A 27,586-nucleotide genomic window follows, 5' to 3' on the forward strand; every position below is an offset into this window, starting at 1 on the left:
AATAATTCATATATTTATGGAAAGCTTTGAAAACTGTGTAGTCATAAAGTAATGAAAAATACAGAGCAATAAAAATCTCCATGAATGATTAAAAAGGAAATTTAAATAATATTTGCCCTATGTTCTCAACTGAATATACTGTTAGTGAACTCCAGTGTAACGACATACACCGACCTACATGAATACATGTTTCTCAGAATAATAGTATTGATAATATATATTAGATAATGAGCTGTTATAATATTTTCCCACAAAATTACAATATAAAAAACATTAACCTTTGCAGCTACCTGGATAAAGATATTTCATTTTTTTGTACAAGATTTTTATAAAACTGTCAAAGAATGGAGACTAAAAGAAAGGTCACTTTCTTAAAAAAAGGCAGTTATGCCTCTTTAAGCCATAGTTTTCAAGTATTATAAACTTTTGTTTGGCAACGAGTAATTGGCCTTCATATGAAAATACACGTGGGAAAACAAACAGTATTTTCTTTTACAAATATGCGTGAATTGAACATTTACATTTCAGACCAATTAGACATTATTGGATGCCTTTCAGTGAAACCTCCATGTTGTTACGACCATCCATTTAGAAGGAGCAGGGACAACAAGATTTTAAAGACAGCTAATGTGGATTTTTGACCAACACCGTTTTCTTTAGGACAAACTAGACTATGTGATGAATATGTGCATGAAGTTTGATAGCAATCCTCCAGATAGACTAGAAGGATTAGTTATAACAAATCTGTGCTAAAGGACTGCTGGACGAGAGCCATTCCATAAGTCTGTATGGTCTATGAGCAGCGGAGCTAAAAGGACAAGACCATAAAAAGGACTGATGCTCTACCGGGCAAAAAGAGTTGAAACCATGGCCGTTACTTTTCAGCAGTAGCAAGTATTTCAAATTAGCTGCCATGGTATCACATTGGCACCACTGTCATTTTGATCAAGTGAAATATAATTAGAAGTACTTTTATTAAAAACTCAGTGTAAATATTTCCATCCATTCAGTGGAAGTAGTGACAGATTTTCATCACAGCCATCATGGCAGCCATATTGGTTGCACTACTGGCACTATTTTTATTTAGGGCCAACTAGGTATTATAAGAAGTATATTGGTGAAAACCCATGCTAATATAGCCATCAATTTGAGGAGTCGAGGTCGCATTTTCAAGAGTCATAGTGAGCATTTGTTTGCATCATTTTCATATATGACCAACAAGACACCATAAGAACTCTTCTAAATGAAACCCCATGACAAAACGACATTCCATTCAAACGTAGTCACAACAAAATTTTCAATATAATAATATTGGATGTCAGATCATAACCATTTTAATTTAGAATCAACAACACATCATAGGACATCTTCTAGTAAAAACCATATGTTGATAAACTCTTTGTTTTGTTTGACTAACAAGACCTGTTAAAAAAATTTCAAGACAGCCATATTTGAGGTCAGATTGGCACTATTTTCATTTAAGACTAACTAGACATGCTAAGAAGGCTTTCATTGAAAAAATCAATGCTTATATAATCACATTCAGGATACGAAGTGATAACAAGGATTTCAGATGGATGTTTGAATGGCAACATTTTCAAGAAATCTTTTAGTAAAAATCCCATGCTGACACAACCATTCATTCAGGGAACATAGCAATAACAAGATTATCATGATGGCAGCCATATTGGATGTGTGTGCCACACCATTTTCATTTAGGACCAACTAGACATCATAACAAGTCTTCAATTGATAATCCCGTATCACTATACCGTTCTGTTCAGGGGGTGTAGCGATAACAGGATTTCCAAAATGGATGTCATGGCAAACATGCAGGATGTCAGATCAGTACCATTTTTATTTTGCACCAGATTTGCACAAAAAGAAGCCCTTCGGTGAAAACCCCATGTTGATATGGCCAGCCATTCAGCTGGGATAGAGATACCAAGGTTTTCAAGATGACCGTTGTGGCAGCCATATCTTGGCCATATAGGCACAATTTTCATTTTTGATCAACAAACGATCATAAGAAATATCATTATTACTTTCTGTTCCGAAAAAGTAATGATAATAGGATTTTTAACATGGCTGCCCAACTGGACATCAAAATGGTATCATTTGCATGTAGGACCACCTAGACATAATAAGAAGTTTTCTGGTGAAAACGCCATTTCAATATGATGTTCAGTACAGGAGGAGTAGCAATAACAAGATTTTCATAATGGCTGCCATGGCGACTGTACTGGATGTCAAACTGGCAAACTTTCTAGTTAGGCAAACAGGACATTGCAAGTCTTTCTGTGAAAATCCCATGTTGGTATGTTCCTCCATTCAGAAGGACTAGTGATAACAAAATTCTCAAGATGGCAGATGTGATGGTCATATCAGACATCAGATTTGGCAACATGCCATTGAGAACCAACTAGACAGCATAACAAATCATTTGGTGAAAACCCTATGTCAATATGTCTTCCATTCAGGAGTAGCGATAATAAGATTTTCAATATGGCTGCTATGTTGGGAATTTTATACACCTCAGATCGGCACCATTTTCATTTAGAACCAACTAGATATAAGAAGTCTTTCAGTGAAACTTCTTGTTGGCATGACAATCCAGTCAGAAGTAGCGATAACAAGATTTTCAAGATGGCGGCTGTGGTGGACATTTTGGATGTCCGAATGCCACCATTTTCATTTATCGCCAACTAGATTTTGGGATGAATGTGTGTGTAAAAGTTTCATGGCAATCCTACATATAGTTTAGGAGGATTAGCAATAACAAACTTGCACTAAAGGACAGTCAGATAACAGATACAGGATGAAGGATCACATTCGCTCTTCTGGGGGACGGAAGGAAAGTGAAGTGGAAAGAACAATTACAAACTGCTTTGTTTGATGTCAAGTAATCATATGCTTTCATTGTAAAATTTCTAATAATTGTATGTGTTTCACAATCCATTAGTCCTGCAATGAATATTACATGCAGCTGACTGTAAATTTTAGGATACATAATGAATGAATTAGATTGACAGCCCTTAAGTTTCAATAACACAGTTTGCAACCAGTCATATGTCTCTTGCTTTGGTAAAATTGATACGATTTGTTAAGAATAAAACAAATTAAAAAAAGTTGATATACTTAAAGGCTTTTTGTTGGTAGGGGAGTGTAGCCTTTTTCTGGAAATTAAAGCAAAATTTAATTAAATGATTACCGTACATTAGCAAATATAACAAGCCGGTTATTAAAGTTTTTGCCCTATCATGTGCAGATATTTATGTGCTTCCAATCAAAATTAAGTTGTTCAAACCTGAATACTATTTCTACATGATTTAGACAAGAGGAAAACAGAACTTGAATGGATTGATAATTAAGCAATTTTCCATTGCCGGTCTGAGTTTGCACAAATACCTATCACTCAAATAGACCTGTAATGGCTTCCCTCTGATACACAGTCATACCTTCGATGTTTAACTTACAAAGTATCCTTTTTAGGTCAATTGCTGCCACCACTTTCGGTCGATGTACAATGCACCACGCTATTGGTTAGTTGGGATTGCATACTAAGGTAGCCAACTCATGAAATCCAATAGATATTGCTTGGACAAAGCACCAATATATCCGTTCGATCCGCCAAGGTGTAGATAGTATTATCACATTGGAATCTTGGCTAGCGAAGATGTGTCATAGTCTGATTCAGAGCTGGACGAGTGGACTTCCGGAAGACTTTCACATTTATGGAATCCATTGTAAATAGCAGCTGGTGTTAATCTTGACCAAGCTAACATACCTTGACTACACTGTTTATCGCAAATTTAAAGGTGTGTACATCATGCCATCTGGTGATTATTCACGGGTTGGTGATTATTTTATTGATTTTCAATTAACAGATAGGCATGATGTTGTTCCTGCATTTAACAAAGAAAGCATGTGACGCCATTGTGGAATGGCTAAGATGACTGAAGGTAAGGAAACTAATTTTAAATTTGACCCAGTTTGGTTGAAACTGTTCTGCTGCGGTAGGTCCTTGTAACATGCAGAGCACGTGGATTGAAATTTAAACAGTTTACGTATTCAGTGTTAAACAGAAAGGATGTTCATCATAACCTAACATTTTTTCTACGTTTATATCCAACATAGAGTTTGGTCTTTTATTATTTTTTATGAAAACCTGTGAGTAATACATAAGTGCATGTTATACTTGGACGCGTGTTATATTTGCTCATTTACGAATGTTTTAAATCCATCCCAGGCTTTTGGCTGCATGCAATATGACATACAAGTACTTCATTTCATGGAAGGATCTCTCTGAAAAAAGAACCATTGAGACTGATGAAATACCATGTAAGAAAGCAGTACAAAACAAGAAGTATTATACATCTTTCATCTTCATGAAACTCATGAAATGGATACCAGTCATTCCTGATTCGAGTTAATTTCATAAGGCATATTTTGTTGCTATTTGTATAATTTTGAAACATTATTTAGAGTTAGTGCAATCTTGTTTGGTAGGAAATACTGACAAGTATGACTTGACAAATTATTGCCTATGGCATCAAAGCATGAAAAGCGAAAATCCGTTATGACAACAGAAATCTGGATTATTTGCATAATAGTCTTGCATACTGATTAATCTTAAAATGTTATACCCATTAAAGCTGTAATCTATGGGTGGGTATCCATCATTACCATAGCCATGACCAGAAGGTATACCACCAGCTGGAACCATCCACAGTATTTCTCCACATCCTTTTCGCTGCATCTTGGCAGTTCTCCACAACTAAACTGTATGGTATTCCTGGCCAGGCGCTATTGTAGAAGTCTCTTAGCGTCTTACCATTCACACTGGATTCTCTGACAACTCTCCACCTATTAAGACATGTTATTAACAATTATGACAGTTATTACACACACAAACACACTGATAACAGCTCAAGTAGTCTCATAAAAAGGGGTCCTACCTCACAAGTACTTTTTTCAATTACATCTTTTTCCAATATGACAGCACAAAGTACTAAGCATGTTGTTTCTTCTTGAGTTACAAGCTCAATTAATACAATGGCCACAAGAAACGAACTTTATCAGAACAATTTTATTATTGGAAAAGGACTCGGATTAATCATTGAAAATGCGAGATTCATCTCAGTGCCCCCTTTTACCAAACTACTGGCCGAATTCGACAGGTGCTATGATAGTTTATATCACTGTTTAGATAAATATGCTTTAATTGAAGAAACAATGTGGTATCAACAACGGACATCAGCAGATAGGTACACAGTTATGCTAACAGCAGTTGGTGGCTATGAGATGGCTAATTCTGTTCGCTGGATTCGTCCATTTGCAATGCAGGAGACAAAGCCAGATAAAGATTAGAATGATAAAACTATACATAACTTTTCTTTGTCTTTGAGGAACATTATCTGAATTGGTTATAAGAAAGTACATTGAGATCACAACAGGAGAAAAGGTTTTAGGTAAGGAAATTTGCATTATGACCATAGATGGACTCGTGCACTGTTTAGGATGTTAAATAGAAATAGCAGCATAATTTGGCATCTATAATTGACGTGTCCCTTTATCAGAAATGTCAGCAAGCTGCCACAGTATTATTTGCCTCAAGAGCTACCAGGTCTGGAGTTTTCTGTTGTTTAATATGGGGTGCTTGTTGACAATGTATTTTGTAAATGATTGTAAGATCAATTTAGATTTTATCCAGAACACGATATAAAACTGCATAACAGAGATATGGCAGATATGATTATGACGCCACACAATAAACACCATAGGAGTCTTTAACATGGTCATCTTTGATGCGGAAATCTAGGATGACTTTAATAATCTCAGTGATTCTACAGAAGCAGAACTATCATAGTTCCTGAGGAAATATCTACACAGAAAATATTAATACTTGATTTTAACGTTCACGGTCAACCTGATTGCACTTTGGACTTGATAAATGTTATCATCAAAAGTGATATGTGCTCAAGTTGGCTGCAGTGCTGCCATGGAAAATATTTCTGACCACATATAAGTAAATCACTTGCGAACATAGCTACAACAAAATAGTTATGACTGGCATATCAAAACTTCAGCAAATTATACTTGAATTAAAGAAATAAAAAACAGTAATAAATACTGTCTGAATTAAACGTGAGATGAATAATGGCTGCATATTAGGTTGCTGATGACACTGTGGTAACTTTTCTACATGGCTTGAATGCCGAGTTCCATCTGATGACTTCACAAATCATGATGCTAAAGGAGCACTAATGCGAAATATAAATAAATATAAAATTCCAGAAACCTCAAAGGGAGTGTTGTCCTTGTAAAATCACAACTTTCTGATGCATAAAGTACATGTAAAAAATCTATTTGCATAATCTGTCAAACTTTCTGATTTTGAAAAGTGACGACGTTTTTGAATTATATAAATAGTGCACAAATATATACCTACTTGAACAACTGCAATTGTTACTGTAGGAGCTGGTGATTCCATGTAAATATGGGAGTGGCATTGACGTTCATCCCAGAAGAAATGTGTTCCATGTCCTGAACAACATTCCAGTCACCATAATTAATAACAAAGGAATTGTCCAAATGTTTAATATCCTCTTTCAAATTCCTAAAATACTCAGCATTATCATCATTATCACTAGAGTCAATCTCAGTAAATCTAGAATAGTGTATCTGCCATGGCCATCACATCTGTTTCTATTAATGCATATCAAAAAATATTCGCAAACAGGATAGCAACACCTGCACTACTTGCAGGTTTATGGCTGAAAAAACACTTATACCCAAGTCAGCTGCCCATTATTTTTTCAATCTCAGCTGTACTGTGTGGCTCCTGTACACATATAATGAATGTATTCTTTTGTTTTACCCAACATAAAGTATCTCTTCTTTTTAAATCTGAACTATGTAGACCTCTAACATTCAATGATAAGCTTTTAATCTGAGTATCCATTACTAGTTGTGTTTTTGATCTGAAGTTTCACAAGGCTTATATATTATACAACCAATATCACAATAAGAATTCTCATACATCTTGGGATACACTCTCACATTAACAACCACAACATGTTTAAAAAAGTGATTAGTGTAGTACAATGTCATGCACTATCGGGTACATATATGACGTTGCCCAAAATGAGGACACATGAGGTCTGTTCTGAACTAGGGTGTTAGTATAGTTATAGTGTGTTAACATCATTACTGTGTAGCTATATAAAACAAACTCACACAAACACCACTTCTGCTCATTCATCTTCTTCCTTTACCAAAAGAATAAAAGCCATTGTATAGGAGTTCTCCATCTATTTGTTAGACATGTTTGTGTGTATAAAGGTTAATGAAACATAAGACATATATTTATATACACACATGTACATACACACACACAGATATATATATATATATATATATATATATATATATATATATATATATATATATATATATATAGTACTTTGTGTATCTCCTGGTCTCTGCCTCAAGGAACTGCACTGTTTCAATGTTGGAGATAAACAGTCATTTAAGCTTTGTTTTCAGGTGGATGTTATGAATTATGATCTGGTCTCAGAGTGGTAAAGGCATGGCATGCTTTGGGCAATCCAGGCCTTGACATTTCCTTTGTTCACAAGATTGTCAAGGTATGTGATCTTATCAACATTATCAATGGCTTGAAGCCTGATAGAGTATAGATGCATCCTGGTTGGTTCTGACTTGCAGGCATTTTGTCTTTTTATGATCTCCAGGCCAGTAGTTTGGCTATGGTATGTGAGCTCTGTTTTTGATTGCACATGATGGTGTGTGTGTGATAGCAGTCCAATATCATCTGCAAAGTCCAGATCTTCAGTTTTTGGGTCAAGGTCCACTGTATTCCTTGTGGAGGGTGCATTGCCATCTTCATCACCAAAGTTATAACTAGTGAGAATATCATTGGTGAAAGTAAGCATCCTTGCCTGATGCCAGTGTTAACAGAGAATAAAGAGGACATGTCTGTGTTATAACATGACAGGATGTGTCTTTGTAGTGGCACTGGATAATCCATACAATCTTCCTGGTATGCTATAGTAGATCATGATTTTCCAGGTGGTACTCCTATCTACCATGTCAAATGCTTTCCTGAAGGCAAAAGTAAACAAAATTTACGTACAGTGGTAGCTGCCATTCTAGGGCCTGTTCTATGATAATACAGAACGTTGCTATCTGGTCTGAACATGATCTCCCAGCATGGAATCCTACATTTTCTCCTGTCAGCCTGGAATCTACTGCAGACCTGGTCCTCTACAAATCAGCATTATGAGAATTTTCCTTGGTAGGAATGGAAGCTGAATACCTCTCCAGGTCTAGTAGTTGCTAAGGTCTCCTTCCTTTGGAATCTCGACAATGCAGCCCTTCCTCCAATCTCGTGGCATCTCTTCTTTGTCCCATATTTCCTGTAGAAAGTCAATCAAAATGTCTGCTGTAACTGTAGCATCTACTTTTAAGGCTTCTGGTGGGAGTTTGTCTGGGCCAGGGGCTTTGACAGCTCTTGAATTTCCTGATTGCCTGAATGACTTCTTCCTCGGTAACTGGCCATATGATGATTTCCAGATCCTTTCCCTCTTCTATGATGGGTAGGTTTTCCACAGGTGAGCCTCTGAGCAAGCTGATGAAATGTTTGTTCCAAGCTGTTCTGCCTGTTCGTTCAGGATATTCCCATCCTTTCTGCTTAAGACTTGTATGTGTTTATTTTCCTCCCTACAAGTTGCCCTGTGATGTTGTGGAGGGTCCTCATGTCATTTAGTTTCGCAGCATTCTCTACATCTTTGGCAAGCTGTTGGAAAGTTCATGCTTATCTTTCCTCTAACTTTTCTGGACTTCCTTATTCTTTGTCTTGTATTCCTCCTGAAGACACTGTATATGTTATCTAGTCTTTGTCTGTACAAGTTTCTGCTTGATTTCTTGTCTGTCTTTTGTCTTTTTGATTGTATCTTCTGATAGCCAGCTGTTGAACTTCTGTCTTCTAAATCTCAGGATCTCCTCACAGGTTGAACAGAATGCGCCTCTAATTTGTTCCCACTACTTTTCTTTGGAGCCATCATCAAGGTCAGCAAGAGTATATGGTGAACTCTCTTATTCCTCAACATTCATGAGCACGGAGATGTCATATCGTGGGTGTTTCTGTTGTCCAGACTTCTTTATGCTGCTGATTCTTGTATTTAGTTCTGCCATTACCGGCAAATGGTTAGAGAAAACTTCTGCTCTTCTACAGACCCTCATATCCATCGTAGGAGATAGGAAAGTTGTTGATCTGATTCTTTGCTGTTGAATCTGGGGATTTCCATGTAACCGTTGGATACAACAATGGGAAAAAACTGTCCCACCAACCATAAGGTTGTACAGCCAACACATCAGCAAAGAGCTCTCCGTTGTCTTTCATCTCTCCCAGGTCCTCTTTACCCATGATGAGTTCCAATCCAATGTTGTTGCTGCCCACTTCTGCATTCATCTTGCCAGTCACAAGTGTGACACACCACTCTGGTACTCTGTCAGATACGCTCTGAAGCTGCTGATTAAAATTTTCCCTGGCTTCCTGGTCTACAAGGTTGGTTGGAACATAGGAATTTTTGCTTTCTTGCTCAACATCAGTCGCACTCCATTCCTGTAGTCATCATTCTTGTTGACTGGTCCTGAGCAGAGGAGATGTCCTGATGCCAAGGGGATTTTGCCTGATGTTGTCCATCAAACTTCACTTAGTCATAGGATCTCCAGCCTGTATATGTACATATATTGGTAACTTGTGCTGTTTTCCCTGTACTGTACAGAGTTCTCATGTTCCATGTCCAGTTCCTTGCAATATTATTGGTGGAGAGAAAATCTGTCGCACGTCAGCTCCTTCTTGGGTTTGGCTAGTCTTCTTCATGCGCTCTGGTTTGTTCTGTTGATCCAATGAATATTCTGCTATATTGGTTTTTGTACACTGGCTTTTTACAACGGTGGGGGTGCTATCCCCATGGACAACTGTCCTCATGTCCCACCTGGCCGTTGGACTATTGATGACGAGTTCAAATGGCTTCATAACTGGTTCATAAAAATATCAGTTGACCATTTAGAAAACCTAGGATGATGAATGTAAAGTGGAGTTTCATCAGCCCTTAATATTCAATGATAGCCCGATGTCTACCTAGGAAGACATTAAAACCCTGTATTGACAATGTTAAGCTTTTCAGAATGTAGTTTCATAATAATAAACACTGTACGTTGAGACCTTTTGTAAATAAAACTGAAGTCTATTCTTACCTCTCATCCAATTGCATGATTATTTCCGCTGAAACATAAGTACCACTATTTTTTCTTGGGCCTTTCTCTACCAAGGTCCTTAATCTCCCATTTGGTAATCTCCCATTTGGTTTAAGCAGAACAGCCTGATGGGTAAACCAGCGTATGTTTGTAGCCTTTTCTTTGTCAGTTTGGTCGAGAGGTCTGAAATGGTACCATGGAATTAATTATTCTCCCTGATACCTCACCATAAAGCACTCCCTTTCATCGACCATTTTTTCAGCATCCACCAATTACTATCCCTGACAGAATTCAACCTAGTACGTTTCAAAATTAGCAGTGGAAGGGAATTAAATATAACTATATGTGCATTGTATTAACATAGTATTAAGTAACAGACCATTTCTCTTGACAATCATTTTTGTCAACTTAACCTGATAAAAAGGTATCAAACAAGTAATGTTTATAAACACATGAATTCAAAGCCAAACCTTTTTTCAACATTTTAATTGGCAACAGGACATTTTCTTCTTGTATCCAAATGGTGCCAGTTTATATTTAAATACCGGTAATGTATCATGGTTGTTAACTGTTCCTTTTGTATCCATTGTTCTTTCTAAAATTCAAATTTCAGTATAAAAGCTGATGGAGTGTAATTTCTCCTCATATACACAGGTTCATTATTGTCATTATGTTGTTTTATTTGACAAATGCTATCCTTATTGTCTCCTAATATTATTGGAACTGTTTGTCTTGTGTGCTGAGAAAATGAAATGTAAAAGTCAGAAAATTTGTATTATTGCTAATTATACATTTGATTAATTTTTTGGTGCTACTTTAGAAGGAACTGCAAATCTTTTACTTATCCCTGTTTTACGCAAGATAGGATTTCATTGACGTATCTATAGACCCTTTTGGGTTCTGAAATTACAATGCCTACAAACCTATTCATAGAAGTTACTAGAATCGTATGTCTTGTTCAGTTATGAATACATTTTGAAGACGAGTATTGAAGGGGACTACTTGCACGGATTTACACATCAAATAAGCCCCTACATAATGGTTTCTAATAGTTGCATCAGACCTTGGACCAAGCAATATCTTTTTAGCCATTTCTTGTTCATTTTGTGATCCTTAACTAGGCAATTATGGAAATGGCTGGTGTATCTGTTGGCTTTTAATCAGACTGTTACTGCTAAGTAACATAGCTAGTTCAGAGGTGAAGAATGGTTATGTATGGATAAAAAATTTCAACGATCTGTATTAAGACACAGCAAGAATTTAATCTAATACAGAATGCATGCTTATGCGAATATCTAAAAAAGCAGTCGAAAATATAAATGATGAGAAGCTATTAGGAGTTAAATGACTAACAGAAATCTGAAGTGGGAAAAACAAATAGATAATGTCTGTAGGACCCTTACTTGTAAAATTTCATTGCTAAGTAGAATTAAAAAAAGTACCTGACAAAGGTACCCAGAATTTTGTACTACAATGTTTATAAACTTCCAATGATGTACTACTATTTAAAAATATGGAGAAATTGTATTAAATTCCCAAAGAACACAATTCACATGCTTTAAAAACAAGGAATTCAGCTGATTTCTGATGTCCCCATGGATGCATCACATCAGATTGGTTCACAAGATCAAAATGGCTAAGAACTGATAGAACAGATTTCCTGAAAGAAGTTCTGGATTCTAAATGTGTCAAAATGTCCTAGTGTACAATGTACTAAATTATTCTATAATGTAAGATCTAATTTTGACAACAATTTAACAACAAAACCTTGCATTGAACAATTCAAAGGTGGTCCTCACTACTCAGGGTCTAAAATAAGGAACTCACTTCCTGCTTACATTAGATCTGCTGATTTAATTAAATTCTTTAAAAAAATAAACAAAAAAACAAACATGCAGTATTTCAAACCTACATATTAACAAACGAAAAAGAAGAATCCAGTTCAAGACTGAGTTTTAGGATTTCTCTCAATCTTACTCACTTGCTTGTTTTGCATCTTTTATCTTAGTGTGTTTATAAAAGTATATATGAAATGTCATAATGTCATTTTAGTATATATATATATATATATATATATATATATATATATATATATATATATATGTATATATATATATATAATCAGTGAATGAACATCTCTACCTAAGCTGAAATGATGATCACTTGCTATGTATACACGAATATCTTGCTGAAAGTCATTTCAAAACATAGGTTTTGGAGAGAAGAAACAAAAATTTCCATATGCTGTTAATAGGCATTATTATTATCATTATTATTATTATTATTATTATTATTATTATTTTCTTCAAATTAGCTGCTGTTGTGGGCATCCTGAATACCAGATCTGCACGATTTTCATTTAGGACCAACATGGTATCGATCATATGAGGTGTATTGGTGAAAAACTCAAGTTGATATGACCATCCATTTGGGAGCAGTAGACAGAATTTTCATGATGGCCACTATGGTGTCCTTATTAAGGAGCAGTTTGCAAAATTTTAATTCAGGAGCTTCTTCCTAATGAGAACCCCATGTTAAAATGACTTTAAAGAGGAACATAGATAACGAAAGTTTTCAAGATGGCCACTATGGCAATATTGTACATTAGATCAGCACCATTTCAATGTAGGACCAACAAGATATTATAAGGCTTAATAACCTCATGTCGACAAAATTTTCTGTTTTGGAGGAGTAACAAGACTCTCAAGATGGCTGCCATGGTGGCCATATTGGATATTAGATGCACACCATTTCCATTTAGGGCCAACTACCGTTCAATGTCATAAGAAGTCTTCTGGTGAAAGCCAAATGTCCATTATGACCATCAATCTAGGAAAAGTATATGTAACAATTTCTTTTATGGTGGCCTCATTAGAGGTCAGATCAGCACATGTTTCATTTTTGACTGACTTGATAGGATAAGAAGTTTTCTGGTGAAAGCCCGATGTTAATACATACCATATAGGCAAACTAGGCAGCCGCCTAGGGCGCTGATTTCAAGGGGGCGCATTTTAAAAAAAAAATGTATTGTTTATAAATTTTGAAATTGATATTTTGGGGGGTGCGCGCCAGAATCTAACCTTGCCTAGGGCGCCAGATAGTCTGGCCGGGTCTGGCGCCGGCCCTGTCAAAATAAATTTTTTCCAGGAGAATTCCCAACAGAATTTTCAAGACAGCTGCTGTGAAAGCCATATTAGAAATCAGATCTGCACCATTTTCATTTAGAACAAACTTAAGACATCATAAGAAGTCTCTTGGTGAAAATACCATGTCAATATGACTTTGCATTAGGAGGGATAGCAATCAGATGATTTTCAAAATGGATGATATGATGGCTATATTTACAAGAAAATCAGCATAATTTTCGTTATCACCACTTTAGCATCATAAGATGTCTTTTAGTGTAAACCCCATATGACGATATATTTAGGAGGCATAGCAGTAATGTGATTTTCCAGACGGCTGTAAATTTATTAGATGACAGATAGGCACCATTTTTCATTTCAAACCAACCAGACATCATAAGAAGTCTTCTGATGAATGTCAATGTGTCTTTTTGTTCAGGAGTAGTGATAAGAAACATTTTTAAAATGGTTCCATTGGTGGCCATATTGGACATCAGGTTGGTACCATTTTCATTAAGAAACAACTGGACATCATAAGAAGTATTTCAGTTACAAGCCCATTTTAATACGACCATCCATTCTGGAGAAGTGGTATGATATTCAAGATGACTGACATGATGGCCATAAATGATGTTTCAACAACACCATTTTAATTTAGGAACAGCAACACCAATGGGTGAATGTGTGTCTAAAGTTTCATGACAATCTTCCAAGTACTTTTTACAAGGTGTAGTGATAACAAACTTGTGCTAATGGATGGTCTATGACAGCAGAACTAAACGATAACAACACAAACAACCACAAGCCAGTTTCTAATTCTTCTTGTTTTCTAAGTACATGTATATAGAAACAAACATAGTCATTTTAGGAAAAGTCATATTACATATCTGTAATTTTGCATGTCTCTTCTAAGGAAGTTAAAATATTCATTCAGGTTATTTTAATCAGAGGGTATAACAATTAACAACAGAAAAATTTTAAGTTTCTTCTTGCTTCCCGAAAGTAACAGAAATTCCAAATATCAATGTCTGGGTATAAAGACATAAAAAAGAAGATAAATTAGGTTAGGACTTTCTTGTACTATTTTGGATTAATTGCAGCTTGAGCTAAAAATATCCCTTTTGCCTATGTTTAAGATTTAAAAATGGATATACAGTGGAACCCCGCTATAACGCGCCCCGCCATAACGCGAATTCGGATATAACGCGGTCGTAGCATGGCTCCCGAAATTTCGTATATTCATTCACACATGGAGAAAAAAAATTTGGAGAAAAGTAAAAAAAAACAAAACAAGAAATTAACTTCATTTTGGGCATGAGATTAGTTGTGACTTTTAAAATAATATGATCGTGGCATGGTTCCTGAAATTTGAAGTTCATTTACGTGTATTTTTATCGGACCATGAAATCATTTGTTTAACGTACGAGAAATAGTGTGTAAAACGTTTATTATAATTTGGTGGAAGAATTTGCGTATGACTTTTAATAATAAACGATCGGAACTTAACAATTTATCCAGGTTCTTTAAGTGATTTTGGAGAAGTGATCGTGTATGAATTCTTAAATAATACGATATATATAACGTACGAGAAATAGTGTGTACAACGCTTGGCTTCTGAAATTTATCAATTTGAACAGGTTGTGGTGAAGCTCCGTATTCTACTCTAGAAGAGAAAACTGGTTTCATTAGGTTTTTGAATTGTTAAGCCGAAGTAAACATTATCGGAAGTGTTACTTATTACGGATCCATGAGTAAAGCCAGTAAATCGTCTTTGTGATTGTCTTCCATGAATTCTGTATACAGTCGTTGCTCAAACAATAGCCGACATGGGCTTCTTATTTAACTGCAATCACAGCCAAGCAGCAGACAAAGCTGTGGTTGATACAAGAGTCGCACAATTTAATAAACATCAAAGGACGAAAGCCGCCAACATGTATGCTGTGCTTGGCGGTGTGATCAAACAACAAACAGTTGAACACCGTATGCTACCGTGCCGTCGTGGCATGCAGTTCATCCATAATGGATGTAATTTCATTGAAAATCGTACAGATTTAAAATATTCAATAATTTTGTAATAGTCTGAATTCGTCGTGTAAAATATAGGATGAACAAAATATTGAAACCATTTACTTGCCGTCTGATATCGTACGGTCATTGCATGCAGCTATTCCCGGGTCTACATACGGTGTCTGTACAAATTTCATACCGCTAAAATTTTATCATATGCGACAACTGCAAGAATAATTAACAATCAACGCATGATTTCAGCGTGCAAATAACTTTTATTTCAGATTTTGTGAACATCAAAAGAAACATGTGAAAACTGCTAAATTAATCGTTGCGCAAAGTGCAAAGTCAGTGTGGTTCCAAATTTAAATTTCATCATTTCTTGAAAAATATATCCAATGACGTTTGCTTCTTTGCCGCGAACTGTTGGGTTCTAGCAAAGTCAAGAATGTTTCTTAATTGAAGGACGTTGACGCTGTCAACATCTTGTGTTTCCAGCCACCTTAAACTTGCTTCTAAATGTACTACTGCTTCAGACACTTTTGGTGGGGGAGTTGGGGTGCCATCGTCATCGTTATCATTATCGTCACTGGTTTCAGGTTCTGATTGTGCAGCTTCATTCTTCCTGCTGACATTTGTAACAATTTCGTCATCTGATATGTGTTCGTATATAGGGCAGATGTCATCTACTTAATACCAGTTAAGGATATCATGATGACTGTGCTCGTATTTTTTGAGTGCTTCTTCTGCTAAACGTACGTCGTCTTCAGTGAATCCTGTAAATTCAAGCTCATCGTCACTATCATTTTGTGTCGAGGGCGTAAAAGCTGGCCCAAGACCCTTTATCCAGCATCGTTCAATGCAGCGTGCAGTGATAGCATCCCAGGCTTTACCTCCAAGGTGACATACTTCTTTTAAGTTGAGTAATGCCAATGATGTGTCGACGGATGCGTTATTATCTGCTACCATTCCCTTTATCATTTCACTGCGATAATTTTGTTTAAATACGGAAATTATGCCTTGGTCAAGTGGCTGGATTTCTGACGTAGTGTTTTTCGGGAGGTACGAAACTTTGATCTTGCCATCACTGCTGACAAGATTTTCCGCTGGGGGGTGGGCAGGGCAATTATCCAGCAGGAGGAGAGCTTTTTCCTCCAGCTTGAGTTTTCGTAAATGAGGCCGAACATCTGGAACGAATGTTTTGTGAAACCAGTCGTCAAATATGGAGCTATTCATCCAAGCATTCTTGCTGTTAGTGTACTGAAATGGAAGTGCCTTCATATTTACATGATGAAAACATATGGGAGCTTTCGATTTTCCAATCATCAGAGGTCTGACTTTGTGGCTGCCAGACTTGTTAACACAAAATAAGAGAGTCACTCTGTCCTTCCTCTTCTTGAAACCTTCTCGTTTGTGACTGTCAGTCTTGGTTGCAAGGGTGCGATCGGGTAACATTTTATAACATAAACCAGTCTCATCGCAGTTGTAAACTTGATCGGCTGTGTAGCAACCGTCCTCCAGCAACTTTTTAAGCCCAATCGGGTAGGAATTGGCAGCCTCTTTGTCAGCGGAGCGGATTTCCCCAGACACAAGTCGGCTATTGTTTGAGCAACGACTGTATACAGAATTCATGGAAGACAATCACAAAGACGATTTACTGGCTTTACTCATGGATCCGTAATAAGTAACACTTCCGATAATGTTTACTTCGGCTTAACAATTCAAAAACCTAATGAAACCAGTTTTCTCTTCTAGGGTAGAATACGGAGCTTCACCACAACCTGTTCAAATTGATAAATTTCAGAAGCCAAGCGTTGTACACACTATTTCTCGTACGTTATATATATCGTATTATTTAAGAATTCATACACGATCACTTCTCCAAAATCACTTAAAGAACCTGGATAAATTGTTAAGTTCCGATCGTTTATTATTAAAAGTCATACGCGAATTCTTCCACCAAATTATAATAAACGTTTTACACACTATTTCTCGTACGTTAAACAAATATTTTCATGATCCAATAAAAATACACGTAAATGAATTTCAAATTTCAGGAACCATGCCACGATCATATTATTTTAAAAGTCACAACTAATCTCATGCCCAAAATGAAGTTAATTTCTTGTTTTGTTTTTTTTACTTTTCTCCAAATTTTTTTTCTCCATGTGTGAATGAATATACGAAATTTCGGGAGTCATGCTACGACCGCGTTATATCCGAATTCGCGTTATGGCGGGGCGCGTTATAGCGGGGTTCCACTGTACTTGCAATCATAAGATTTTAATGTTGTTTTTTTCTGAGTTCATCGTGGTATAAACTGTCAGTTGCCAAACCACATTGGTTACATAATGCCCTTTGGGCATTATTTGCTGTGTGATTTGGCAACTGATAGTTTATACCACGATAAACTCAGCAAAAATAACATTAAACTCTAAATTAAAAGACAAATAGTAATAAGTTATTAATGACCATAATATTTGTGGTGTGTCTTTAAAAATATATAAAAAATATCCTAAACATGTCTTGACCTTGAATATGAATCATGATGGATTCTCAAATACTTGGGTAAGCAAAACAGAGGTAAGTGCTGGGAATATCAATATTCTGATTAGGAATTTTAAAATAAAGATGGTCAAAAGTAGCTTTCATATTAAGAGTTGTGAATGATTGATTCTAATCTGTTCTCTAAAAAACAAATGTTATAACAACTCACTGGTATCAATTTCCTCTAAAAAAAAGTATCTTTCTACAAAGTTTAGCGTCTGTTCATCCCAAAATAAACTGTACAGTTTTCTCTCATTAATTGTAATTTCCTTGATATTATCATGGTTGTGTCAAGAAAGAGAAATCTGTATTAAGGAACTAGCAAGAATACAAACAGGTAGAGGGGTTGGACAAATTTTAGAAGTGGGATAAACTGCCCTGTAGGTTCTAGAGATGATTCCGGGATCATTCGGTCCCCGAGATCTTTTGGACTCAGTCATTCTGTCTTACTATATGGGGTCAATTTGACCCAGAGTCATTTTAGACTGGATCGTTTCAGCCTTCTGTATTGAAAATGCTATTATATCCTTTATTTTCTTTTTCTTTCTGGAACCATAAGTAGAGACATCAACACTGAAATAATAATCCAGATAAGTCACCAAGGTATTTTATTTTTAAATTATGGTGAAAATTATATCTCTATATTTCAACCATCATATACATTCTCAATATCACATAAATGTACACCCATAAACAATAGCTTCTTATGAACAAATTACAAATTAGATTTAACAGTGATCAAAGAAAAATTGGTTTGACACTGGCCTAGGGCTGGTTACTAAAATAAACTCACAAACCCTGACTGAAATTCCACAATCCCTGACTCCAATTTCCACATGCCCAAAATTAACATGACCTGTTTGCCTGGAATTGCCGCTATTTAAACTGTCCAAGGGATAATTTTACATCAGCTCGAATCATGATTGTTTATCGTTTATACAAGCAACATGTAACAGGCATATAGTGAAAGTGGTGGTAGTTCTTTTTCTTCTATTTTTGAAGATTACAGATAATTGTTTTTTCTGGAAACATGACCCTGTCAGTGGGTTTAAGGAGTACAAAATCCTATATTTAGCATGACATGCCATGCTTCAATTTGATTAAATTCAAATCTCTGCTTGTAGGGCATTGGTGGTCTGAGTTACATTGCGCCATGTTATGGCAGGTATGTCAACATCTTGAAAATACATTAACACATTTCATCAGCATGATCAAAGTTTCCTCGAGCAAATTATAATTTTTTCCAACAAGGCCGACTGGCATCTCTCTTACAATACAGGAAAGGCACGATCTAAAATTAGAGGGGTCCAGCCATTGGGCTACCAGATTTTTTTAGCTCTGTTTAATATTTTTATATGTGTATATGATATATGCATATAGAGAACACTTTTAGACACAGACTTGGGTTCAATTACATCATAATTAGTATAATCGAGTAATTTATTACAATAAAACTGTATTTTTAATTGTAACTGAACATCACCGATATGGTATAATTGTAATTGTAACTGAAGGTCTTGATTTGCGTAATTGCTCAATTACAAGTTAATTACAAAAGCAATGATAAATGTGTTTTTTTTAAAATTCCAAATAACTTCTAAAATTGAGAAAATATACAGATTTACCTTAACTGCCAGGTGTTGGGCTAATAATTTAGGAATCAATATAAAATAAGCAATAAAGCTAAGTTTTAAATAAGAAAAAAATATAAATGATTTTACTTAGCCTTCTATGGGACTCAGACTTGGGTTCAATTACAATGTGATTGGTGTAATTTAGTAATGAATTACAAATACACTGTATTGGTAACTGTAATTGAACATCACCAATATGGTGTACTTGTAATTGTAATTGAACAGTCATAACTTTGAGTAATTGTAATTGTAACTGACAAATGTAAATTAATCCAAGTCTGCTTTTAGATCATGCAATTTAAGATGTGACTAGAAAAAGAAACTGATAAAACAAATCACTAAAAAATGGCCGAGTCCAGACAGGCCTGCGCAAAACACTGTACAAGGTGAAAATGATTGAGATACCATATGCATTCATCATCAGAATAGCGTTAATTTTCATACATTTGCAAAAGGTTAAATACTGATATCCTGTCAGGATTAGACTGTGTTATTTTTGAGTCCTTTTTAATCAGAATTCCACCACAGTTCTAGGTTGTTTTAAATGTTATTCGTGGCTATATATATATATATATATATATATATATATATATATATATATATATATATACACATGTGTATGTATGTATGTATGTATGTATGTGTGTGTGTGTGTGTGTGTATTTATTAATTTATTATGTGTATGTATGTATGTATGTATGTGTGTGTGTGTGTGTGTTTTATTAATTTATTCAAACTGTCATTCAAAATCAGACTGAAACAATGGCCTTAAAAGTTCTTTTCTTGGTCCCGTCTTGAAACGAGTGTCTCTTGAGATGAATCATTATGAAGTAGCATACGAAAAGAAAGGATGATATGATGTAATTATTGTATTTCTTGTGATGATTATGGCTGAGCACTCCTTTCCAGTGAGCATTCAGTTACACCAACAGAACTGTATTAAAAAACAAAAAAGACATCTGTATTTGGAGGATTTATGTGGCAGCTTTGAATGTGTCAACGTACAGTACATAACATCATTACTCGATTTAAATCCAATTTTTGTATTCTGCATTGTGAGTAATACATTTGTGTCATGTTTTTCTTGTATTGATTTTATCACAAAATATTTTGCTTATGATATTCACAGTGTTTTTGCTTCAAGAAAATAACAACATTAAAAATAATATTTGTCTACGTCATTTCTTCCTTTATTGTTAATTAAATTCTTAATACAGTATGGCCAAAATGACTCAGGGTTAAATCAACCTGATAAGAACAGTACACCAAAACAACCTGGATTGAAACACCAGGCCGAATCGACTTGGTTCCAATATGGTTCCAGACCACATCAACCCATTCCCCAAGAGATCAACTGTCAAAAGCAGTGTTCGTCTCATGACGAAACAACCTTTATGATGTATATGTCTGTGTTTTATAAGTTAAAAGCCTGTGTATTGGTAATATCTTAAAAAGGACACCATCCATGAATAAACCATACAATTTCTTTTCTTTTAGTTTTAGTCATGCATTCATTTGGTATGAACTGACCCTCCATTTTATTCCCTCTAATGACTGGGAGAGATCATCCCTCTAATGACTGGGAGAGGTCATCCCTCTAATGACTGGGAGAGATCATCCCTCTAATGACTGGGAGAGATCATCCCTCTAATGACTGGGAGAGGTCATCCCTCTAATGACTGGGAGAGATCATCCCTCTAATGACTGGGAGAGATCATCCCTCTAATGACTGGGTGAGGTCAATACTAATTGTAAAGTTTTTGGTAGTATCCAATATTCAAGATTTATTACCATCACTGCATGATGCATCTCATTTTTTTGTCTCAGTTTATATTAATGATATCTTTGGTGTCCTTCTCCATCATGCTACATACTGATGGATCATTCCAAGTTGAATCGCACATTTCTCAAGTTTTTACTACAATGGATGCATGCAATATGATTCCTAAAATTTTCTTTCTTTATATAGGAAAATTCTTTCCAAGATTCTCTCTCTCTCTCTCTCTCTCTGGGACCCCGAGTGGCCGAGTGGTCTAAAGTGCTCTCCGTAACGGATCACTGCCATCTCACCTCTGTCTGCATGGGTTCGAGTCTCGGATTCGGCTAATGTGGATATGTGAGAAAGCTTGTCAGTAGCTTCTCGTTGGTTGGTGATTCTTTCTGGGGTTTTCCCAGGTTCTTCCTCCACCATTAATACTGGTCGCCATGTATAGCCTATCATGTGCTGAAAAATGGCGTTAAACTCTACAACAACAACAACAGCTCTCTCTCTCTCCCCATGTTAACAGATTTTACTAGTCAGTGGCAAGTTTGTGCGTATAAAAACAGCTTACCTTTCGACAAACCATGCATAAGTAATTTCCAGACTGAGTGGAATTTGGCAATTCATGGAGCTGTGTATAAAAAAAAGTAACAATATCAGACAATGTTTGACATAAATATATATCAGTTGAAGTTTTATATAAGTATGACTGAAAATGTTTTCTCACAGTTTTCCAAGGAACAAACAACTTATTTATTTGTTGGTATCAGACTAGTGAGATTATAAGGTGATGTATAAATCAAAATTCTATTTGAAAAGAACCAAATGATTTTAAATTTGATATTATACAAGTATCTTTGTGGCACAAATTTATTAACAAATCTAAAAATGATTGCAAAGCATATAGCCAATATCCTTCAGAAATGAAAAATGGATCGAGTGTCATCTGATTAGAACATGTTCATGATACCTATTAGCTTACAACTGAATTAGGTGTGACTTTAAGTTACTGATCAATCAGGAAGTTGAGAGTGTAAAATAATTCCTGAAATAAGCAATTAAATTTAACTAAGAATTCTACCATTCTAAGTTGTCTACTTGGGAATATTTGTCTTTTTATCAATTTATTTGGAAAGATTGATGGCTTTAATATTCTAATCCAGAGAGGAATTAAATGCATAATTGGAGATGATAATGCAACAAGACTCCCCCCCCCCCCGAGAATTAAATATGAAATATAAGATGAATATTAAATGAAATAAATGAGTAACATTTCCAAGGCCAGCCTTATAGTCTGTGAGGCTCAAGGTGCCACACTGGAAGAGGGGCCTAGCCAATGGAGTTACTGTAGTATGACAAATTTTTTTGTCAACTGAGTACAGTGCTGCTGCCTTGCTCGCCTTGCCCTTAAGGATGAAACATACAAGGGAACATTTAACATTTGACTAATCTGCACATGTGTAAATGAAAGAGGTATCTTCATATTCCTATTTGCACCTATTTAACAGAATAGAAACAAAGAGTAACAGTGCTAAAATTAAATGGAAAGACATTAAGGAATGTGTAACTGAATGATCTATAATATACCTCAAGAGTAGAAGAAAGGTTACAATGTACAGGAAGTGCAATGCGTGTTTCCCAAATAGTATTTTTTTTTTCTTTTCAAGTCCGATACTAAACAAAAACAATTTCGGGATATGAACGAATATAAAAATTCATTCAGATTCAGACAGAATCAAATTAAGGAAAAGGTGACTAACATAACAGTGAGATTTTATAATCTTGACCAGTGGCGTGGTGGCACGAGTAAGCAGATGGGGCAACGTGCCGAAGAAGACAGGGCCACGTGCAACAACAGGTCTGGTCACGTGCATTTTGGCGCCCCAACAAGTGCGATTTTGGTGCTCTTTCAGCTTTGGCGATCCGCAGCGCCGGGCCATGAATCCAGGGGCCCACATGGCGACCACGACACTGATAATGACTCATTAATATTTTCATTTTCATCCTGAAAAAAGGCCGATACCTACTAAAAAAGTTCAAATATGGTATAATGAAGAGGCAAAATACTTGAATAGTGAAAGTTTAAGTTAAAATAACAGCAAAAGTAAATCAAACATAACAAAAACTAATGGAAATAATTGACAAATGCATCCTCACTTAATTCTTTCAGGTGGCAGGGGCTAGTTTCGTAAATTGGCCCCTGGCAAATTTCTTAACTTAAGGCTATGGTGTGACTTTTTCAGCTATTATTGTTTACTGTTTATAGATATGGATATATTTGTGAACTAGGTGTTTTGGGCTTGTGTTGTTCTTGAAATTGATGTCAGGCATGTACACCTTCCATAGTTGCTCTGCGGTATGTTGATAGTGAAATACCAATAGTTGGCTAGGAAGAAGAGCTAGCCTCCCATAGCAGTAGACACGTGGGTTCAAGGCAAGCCGAGTATCTCAAAAACGGCTTGGATGACAACTATTCTGAATTGCATCAAACTATTTAGTAGACAGTGTTTTTCAAAATTTTCATTCAGGGAAAGGGCTTGCGGTTGTACTGTGAGCACTACTTGCTGTCAAAAATGGCATTTGGATGTGAAAAATGCAGGTATAAAATAGGGGTTGGGGTGCATAAACTTCTTCGGCTATGAACTGCCATTGACTTCTCTGGTCAAGTGAATACTATTCTTATGCTTTGTTTTAATATAGGTATCTAAAAATATGGACCTTTTTGACCTCACTTGTGTATTTGATTTTTTATGATTTTTTATACTAGGTCGCTGATTGCGGCATTAAATTTGTACATAAAAACTGGACCCTGCCCCCTCAGCTGACTTTGACGTTAATGTGGCGAACAAAAGGTATCGAGTAGATCAAATAAAGTTGACAAGGGATTATTTCATAATTGAAGACTACGATGTGTCCTTTTCCGCTATTATTGTTTAGTAATTAAGATTTTATATATTTGTAAGCTAGGTGTTTTCGGGCTTGTTTTGATCTTGAAATTGTTGTGAGGCATGCACACCTATACTTAACAGTATTTATACTGAAATATTAATAGTCGGCTAAGAACAGAGCTAGACACCCATAGCAGTAGACATGTGGGTACAAGGTAAGTAGAAATACTTCCAAAATGGCTTGGATGTCAGCTATTTTGAATACACAAGGGTCTTTAGTGCACAGCGATTTTAAAAATTATCACTTGCTCAAATCCTAGCATTCACACTTTGAGCATCACTTTGTATCAGAAATCACCGTCGGACATGAAAAATGCATTTTGGGGCTCGGGCGCATAGGCTTCATTTGATATGACTTTTGAGCTTTAATAATTAGGCAGGTATATTCAGCAGCACTTTTTTGATGAGAAACGGGCCCATGCACCCTTAATGGCCTTATGAAAAACTGCAATTTATTTATAAGTGCAGTTAACCATATCTGTTTTTTTTTTTTTTTTGTATATTTGTAAGTAATTATCGAGCATTAGCGTTATTATACTACACACTTTTTGTTTCCCATGACCATCGCTGGTGTATGGAAGACTCAGTGCAGAGGAGGTAACCACTTTTTGCACCTCCATGTTTGAGCTACTGTATTTGCATGAGGATAAAGTAGCATATTTTGGGCATAACTTGCTTGATATGTGAAAATAATGTGGATTATCTTGCTTTTTCTTTATGTATCAAGCTCAGCAACCCTGTTTTAATAAATATTATTCATATTTCAGAACAGACACAAAAACATTGCATATATCATAAATAAACCCAATGTAATGAATGGTGAATGCCATCAATGGAACAGTCTTGCAGATATTTCAGGGGAGAAAAATACACATTTAAGCACATTGACTTACGGTACTTTCTACATCCATGACCCTATGGTAAAGTTAGAGCCAGAGATTCATATATCACACATAATAAAAATTTATCAGTCGTATTAGACTGTCTTAAACATTCTAGGGTCAATTACCGAAGGGGGAAAAGTTGTACAAAAAAAAGTCAAGAATGTTATGGACAAAATGGTTGAGTCATTTTTATCATAGGAAGCAAATATTCTGCTGGGTTTATGCTGTATGTATTTTTATTGCATGTTCATGGTTTAACAGTCATGTAAAATGAGCTTGCCTTTTTTATTTCCTCTTACTTTGCTTTAATTGACTGTATATGAGTCTTACCTAGCACCAAATCCTGGGGGCCCCAAGTGGACAAGTGGTCTAAAGCGCTCTTTCTGACGGATCACTGCCATCTTACCTCTGTCTGTGAGGGTTCGAATCTAGGATTTGGATAACATGGGTATGTGATAAAGCTCGTCAGCAGCTTCTCGTGGGTCGGTGGTTTTTCCCAGGTTCTTCCTCCACCATTAATACTGGCCTCCATGCATAGCCTGTTATGTGCTGAAATATGGCATTAAACACCACCACAACAACAACAACCAAAACCTGATTTTATTGAAGTCAGTGTATGAACAATTCTTTTGATAGCGGCAGTGTAAGTTGTCAAAAGAGTGAATCATTTTTCCTATCTGTATAATGATTGCCCAAGCCAAAATCATAGTCTGTCTTTAGAAACTTATGGTAAAGGCACATGCCTTGTCTTTTTTGGATTTTAACAATTGGAAAGACTTTTTCAAATTCATGGGATTGAAACATTCTGGTTAGTTCAGAAAGGTTTGTTGGAATCAGCAGTAGTTTTTCCTTTGAAATTGTCATTTATTTTAACTGAGTATTAAAATTGTATTAGTATTGTTTCTTTCTTTCTGCAGCTCTCAATCTGCATGGTAAAATATTATGAATATTCATGCTGATAGAAGCACCAGCTTGAACCTCATCCAGATGCTCATCCTAATCAAAGTGCACAAGAGATTGACTTTGATGGATAGACTTAACTTCAGCAAGAGTTAAGCATTGTGGTATGTACCTCCTACTAGAAACAAGGCAGTTGAAATGCTTCCTGTCTTGAACTGAATTTTTCAATGTTAATATTTGTCCTTTATTTTATCTTACTATTTACTATCATTTTAATTACTCCAACCATCATTAAAGTCAGCTATAAGTGAATGTGAGTCTGAAAAGAATTTTGTTATTACATTGTATGGAGAAGATATTTGTGTCAATTACAGTCAATTTCAGTTGCCATTTATCATTCGATCTATTTGATGCATCACTCATCAAGCTTTGCAAGGACCCACACAGCATTATATCAATGTTCCAGCATGGACTAATGTTTGTTGATTAAACATTGATCTGTTCCAATTACCTAGACTGTGGTAATTAATACCCCCTCCACCTTTCTCTTTTATGCTACTACAAGAACCACCAAAACGGTGAAAGGTTAGGGGCTGTTTTTTATATCAGACTGAAGTACTTCTAAAGCACATTGTTTGTTTAACTGTTAGATGACTCAATCTTTGTTAAGTTAAGTACACTTTGGATGGCCTGTTCATGCAAATAAGTGTTTCCTAAATGGAACAGTTTTATCATTGACAACTAACATAGTATCACATTCACTAATAAAACTTATCAGTCTAGATTTCCTTCTTGGCAGTCAAAGAGAATTGTAAATGAAGTTTGGTAATGTCCTAACACTATAATAGTAAAAAGCACAAGAATCATCCTTAGTTTTACACAATTTTAAATGCATTCAGTCATAACTTAAAATACAGAAAATTCAAGGGTTTATATCACAAAGTAGTTACTTTTCTAAAGTAGTAATAACATTATTCATTTTTCACATGATATATGGGTGATATGTATATAACTTTTGACAGAAACTATTTTTAAGAATTGATCTAGGTTGTAAGAGATAGTTTCATAAATTGGATCTGGCCAGATTTCTTGACTCAAGTCTTTGTTGTGATTGTTTTCAGCTATTGTTTAGTAATTAAGATAAGTATACATTTGTGAATTGTGTGTTTCAGGCTCATTTTGTTCTTAAAATTGATGTGAGCATGTACACCTATAGTTACTTGAGCGTGTCAGCTGTCTAGACAATGCATTACCAGTAGTTGGCTAGGAAGCAGCCATCCATAGCAGTAGACATGTTGAGTTCAAGGCAAGTAGAATATCTCAAAAACAGTATGGACAGCAATTATTTTGAATTGCATCAAGCTGTTTAGTACACCATGTTTTAAAAATTATCACATAGGGAATTGGGTTGTATTTGCACATCAGATTTATTCGCCCCTCATTTGTGCTGAAGGTAATATTGTTTTAGGGAGCCTGTCAATTAGAACATCATTTG

General features: G+C 35.7%; 1 protein-coding gene across 3 annotated transcripts; it reads right to left on the minus strand.

Moving 5' to 3' along the window:
* Positions 1-23,553, minus strand: LOC149793248 (uncharacterized). 3 transcript variants are annotated; one of them, XM_089967216.1, is made up of 5 exons: positions 23,517-23,553; positions 21,931-21,990; positions 10,285-10,467; positions 4,687-4,866; positions 1-4,305 (listed from the first exon to the last, which is right to left on the minus strand). In XM_089967216.1, coding segments are annotated over exons 2-5 (420 nt in total). In that variant the 5' UTR covers positions 21,987-21,990; positions 23,517-23,553; the 3' UTR covers positions 1-4,304. The 3 variants fall into 3 exon arrangements, with proteins under 3 accessions (XP_089823342.1, XP_089823339.1, XP_089823340.1); XM_089967213.1 differs by having other exon boundaries at positions 4,647-4,866; XM_089967214.1 differs by lacking the exon at positions 23,517-23,553 and adding an exon at positions 23,120-23,169 and having other exon boundaries at positions 4,647-4,866.
* Positions 23,554-27,586: the final 4,033 nt, after the last annotated feature.

The sequence above is a fragment of the Sinohyriopsis cumingii genome, chromosome 8, assembly GCF_028554795.1.
Source record: "Sinohyriopsis cumingii isolate HCF-2022 chromosome 8, ASM2855479v2, whole genome shotgun sequence".
In the NCBI taxonomy this organism is placed as follows: domain Eukaryota; kingdom Metazoa; phylum Mollusca; class Bivalvia; order Unionida; family Unionidae; genus Sinohyriopsis; species Sinohyriopsis cumingii.

Excerpts from the sequence above, each read along its gene's own strand:
- LOC149793248 (XM_089967213.1), bottom strand. The coding sequence starts at position 21,986 with ATGAATTGCCAAATTCCACTCAGTCTGGAAATTACTTATGCATGGTTT. Across the intron at positions 10,468-21,930 it reads TATGCATGGTTTGTCGAAAG|ACCTCTCGACCAAACTGACA; the intron begins GTAAGCTGTTTT and ends GTACCATTTCAG. Across the intron at positions 4,867-10,284 it reads ATCATGCAATTGGATGAGAG|GTGGAGAGTTGTCAGAGAAT; the intron begins GTAAGAATAGAC and ends ATGTCTTAATAG.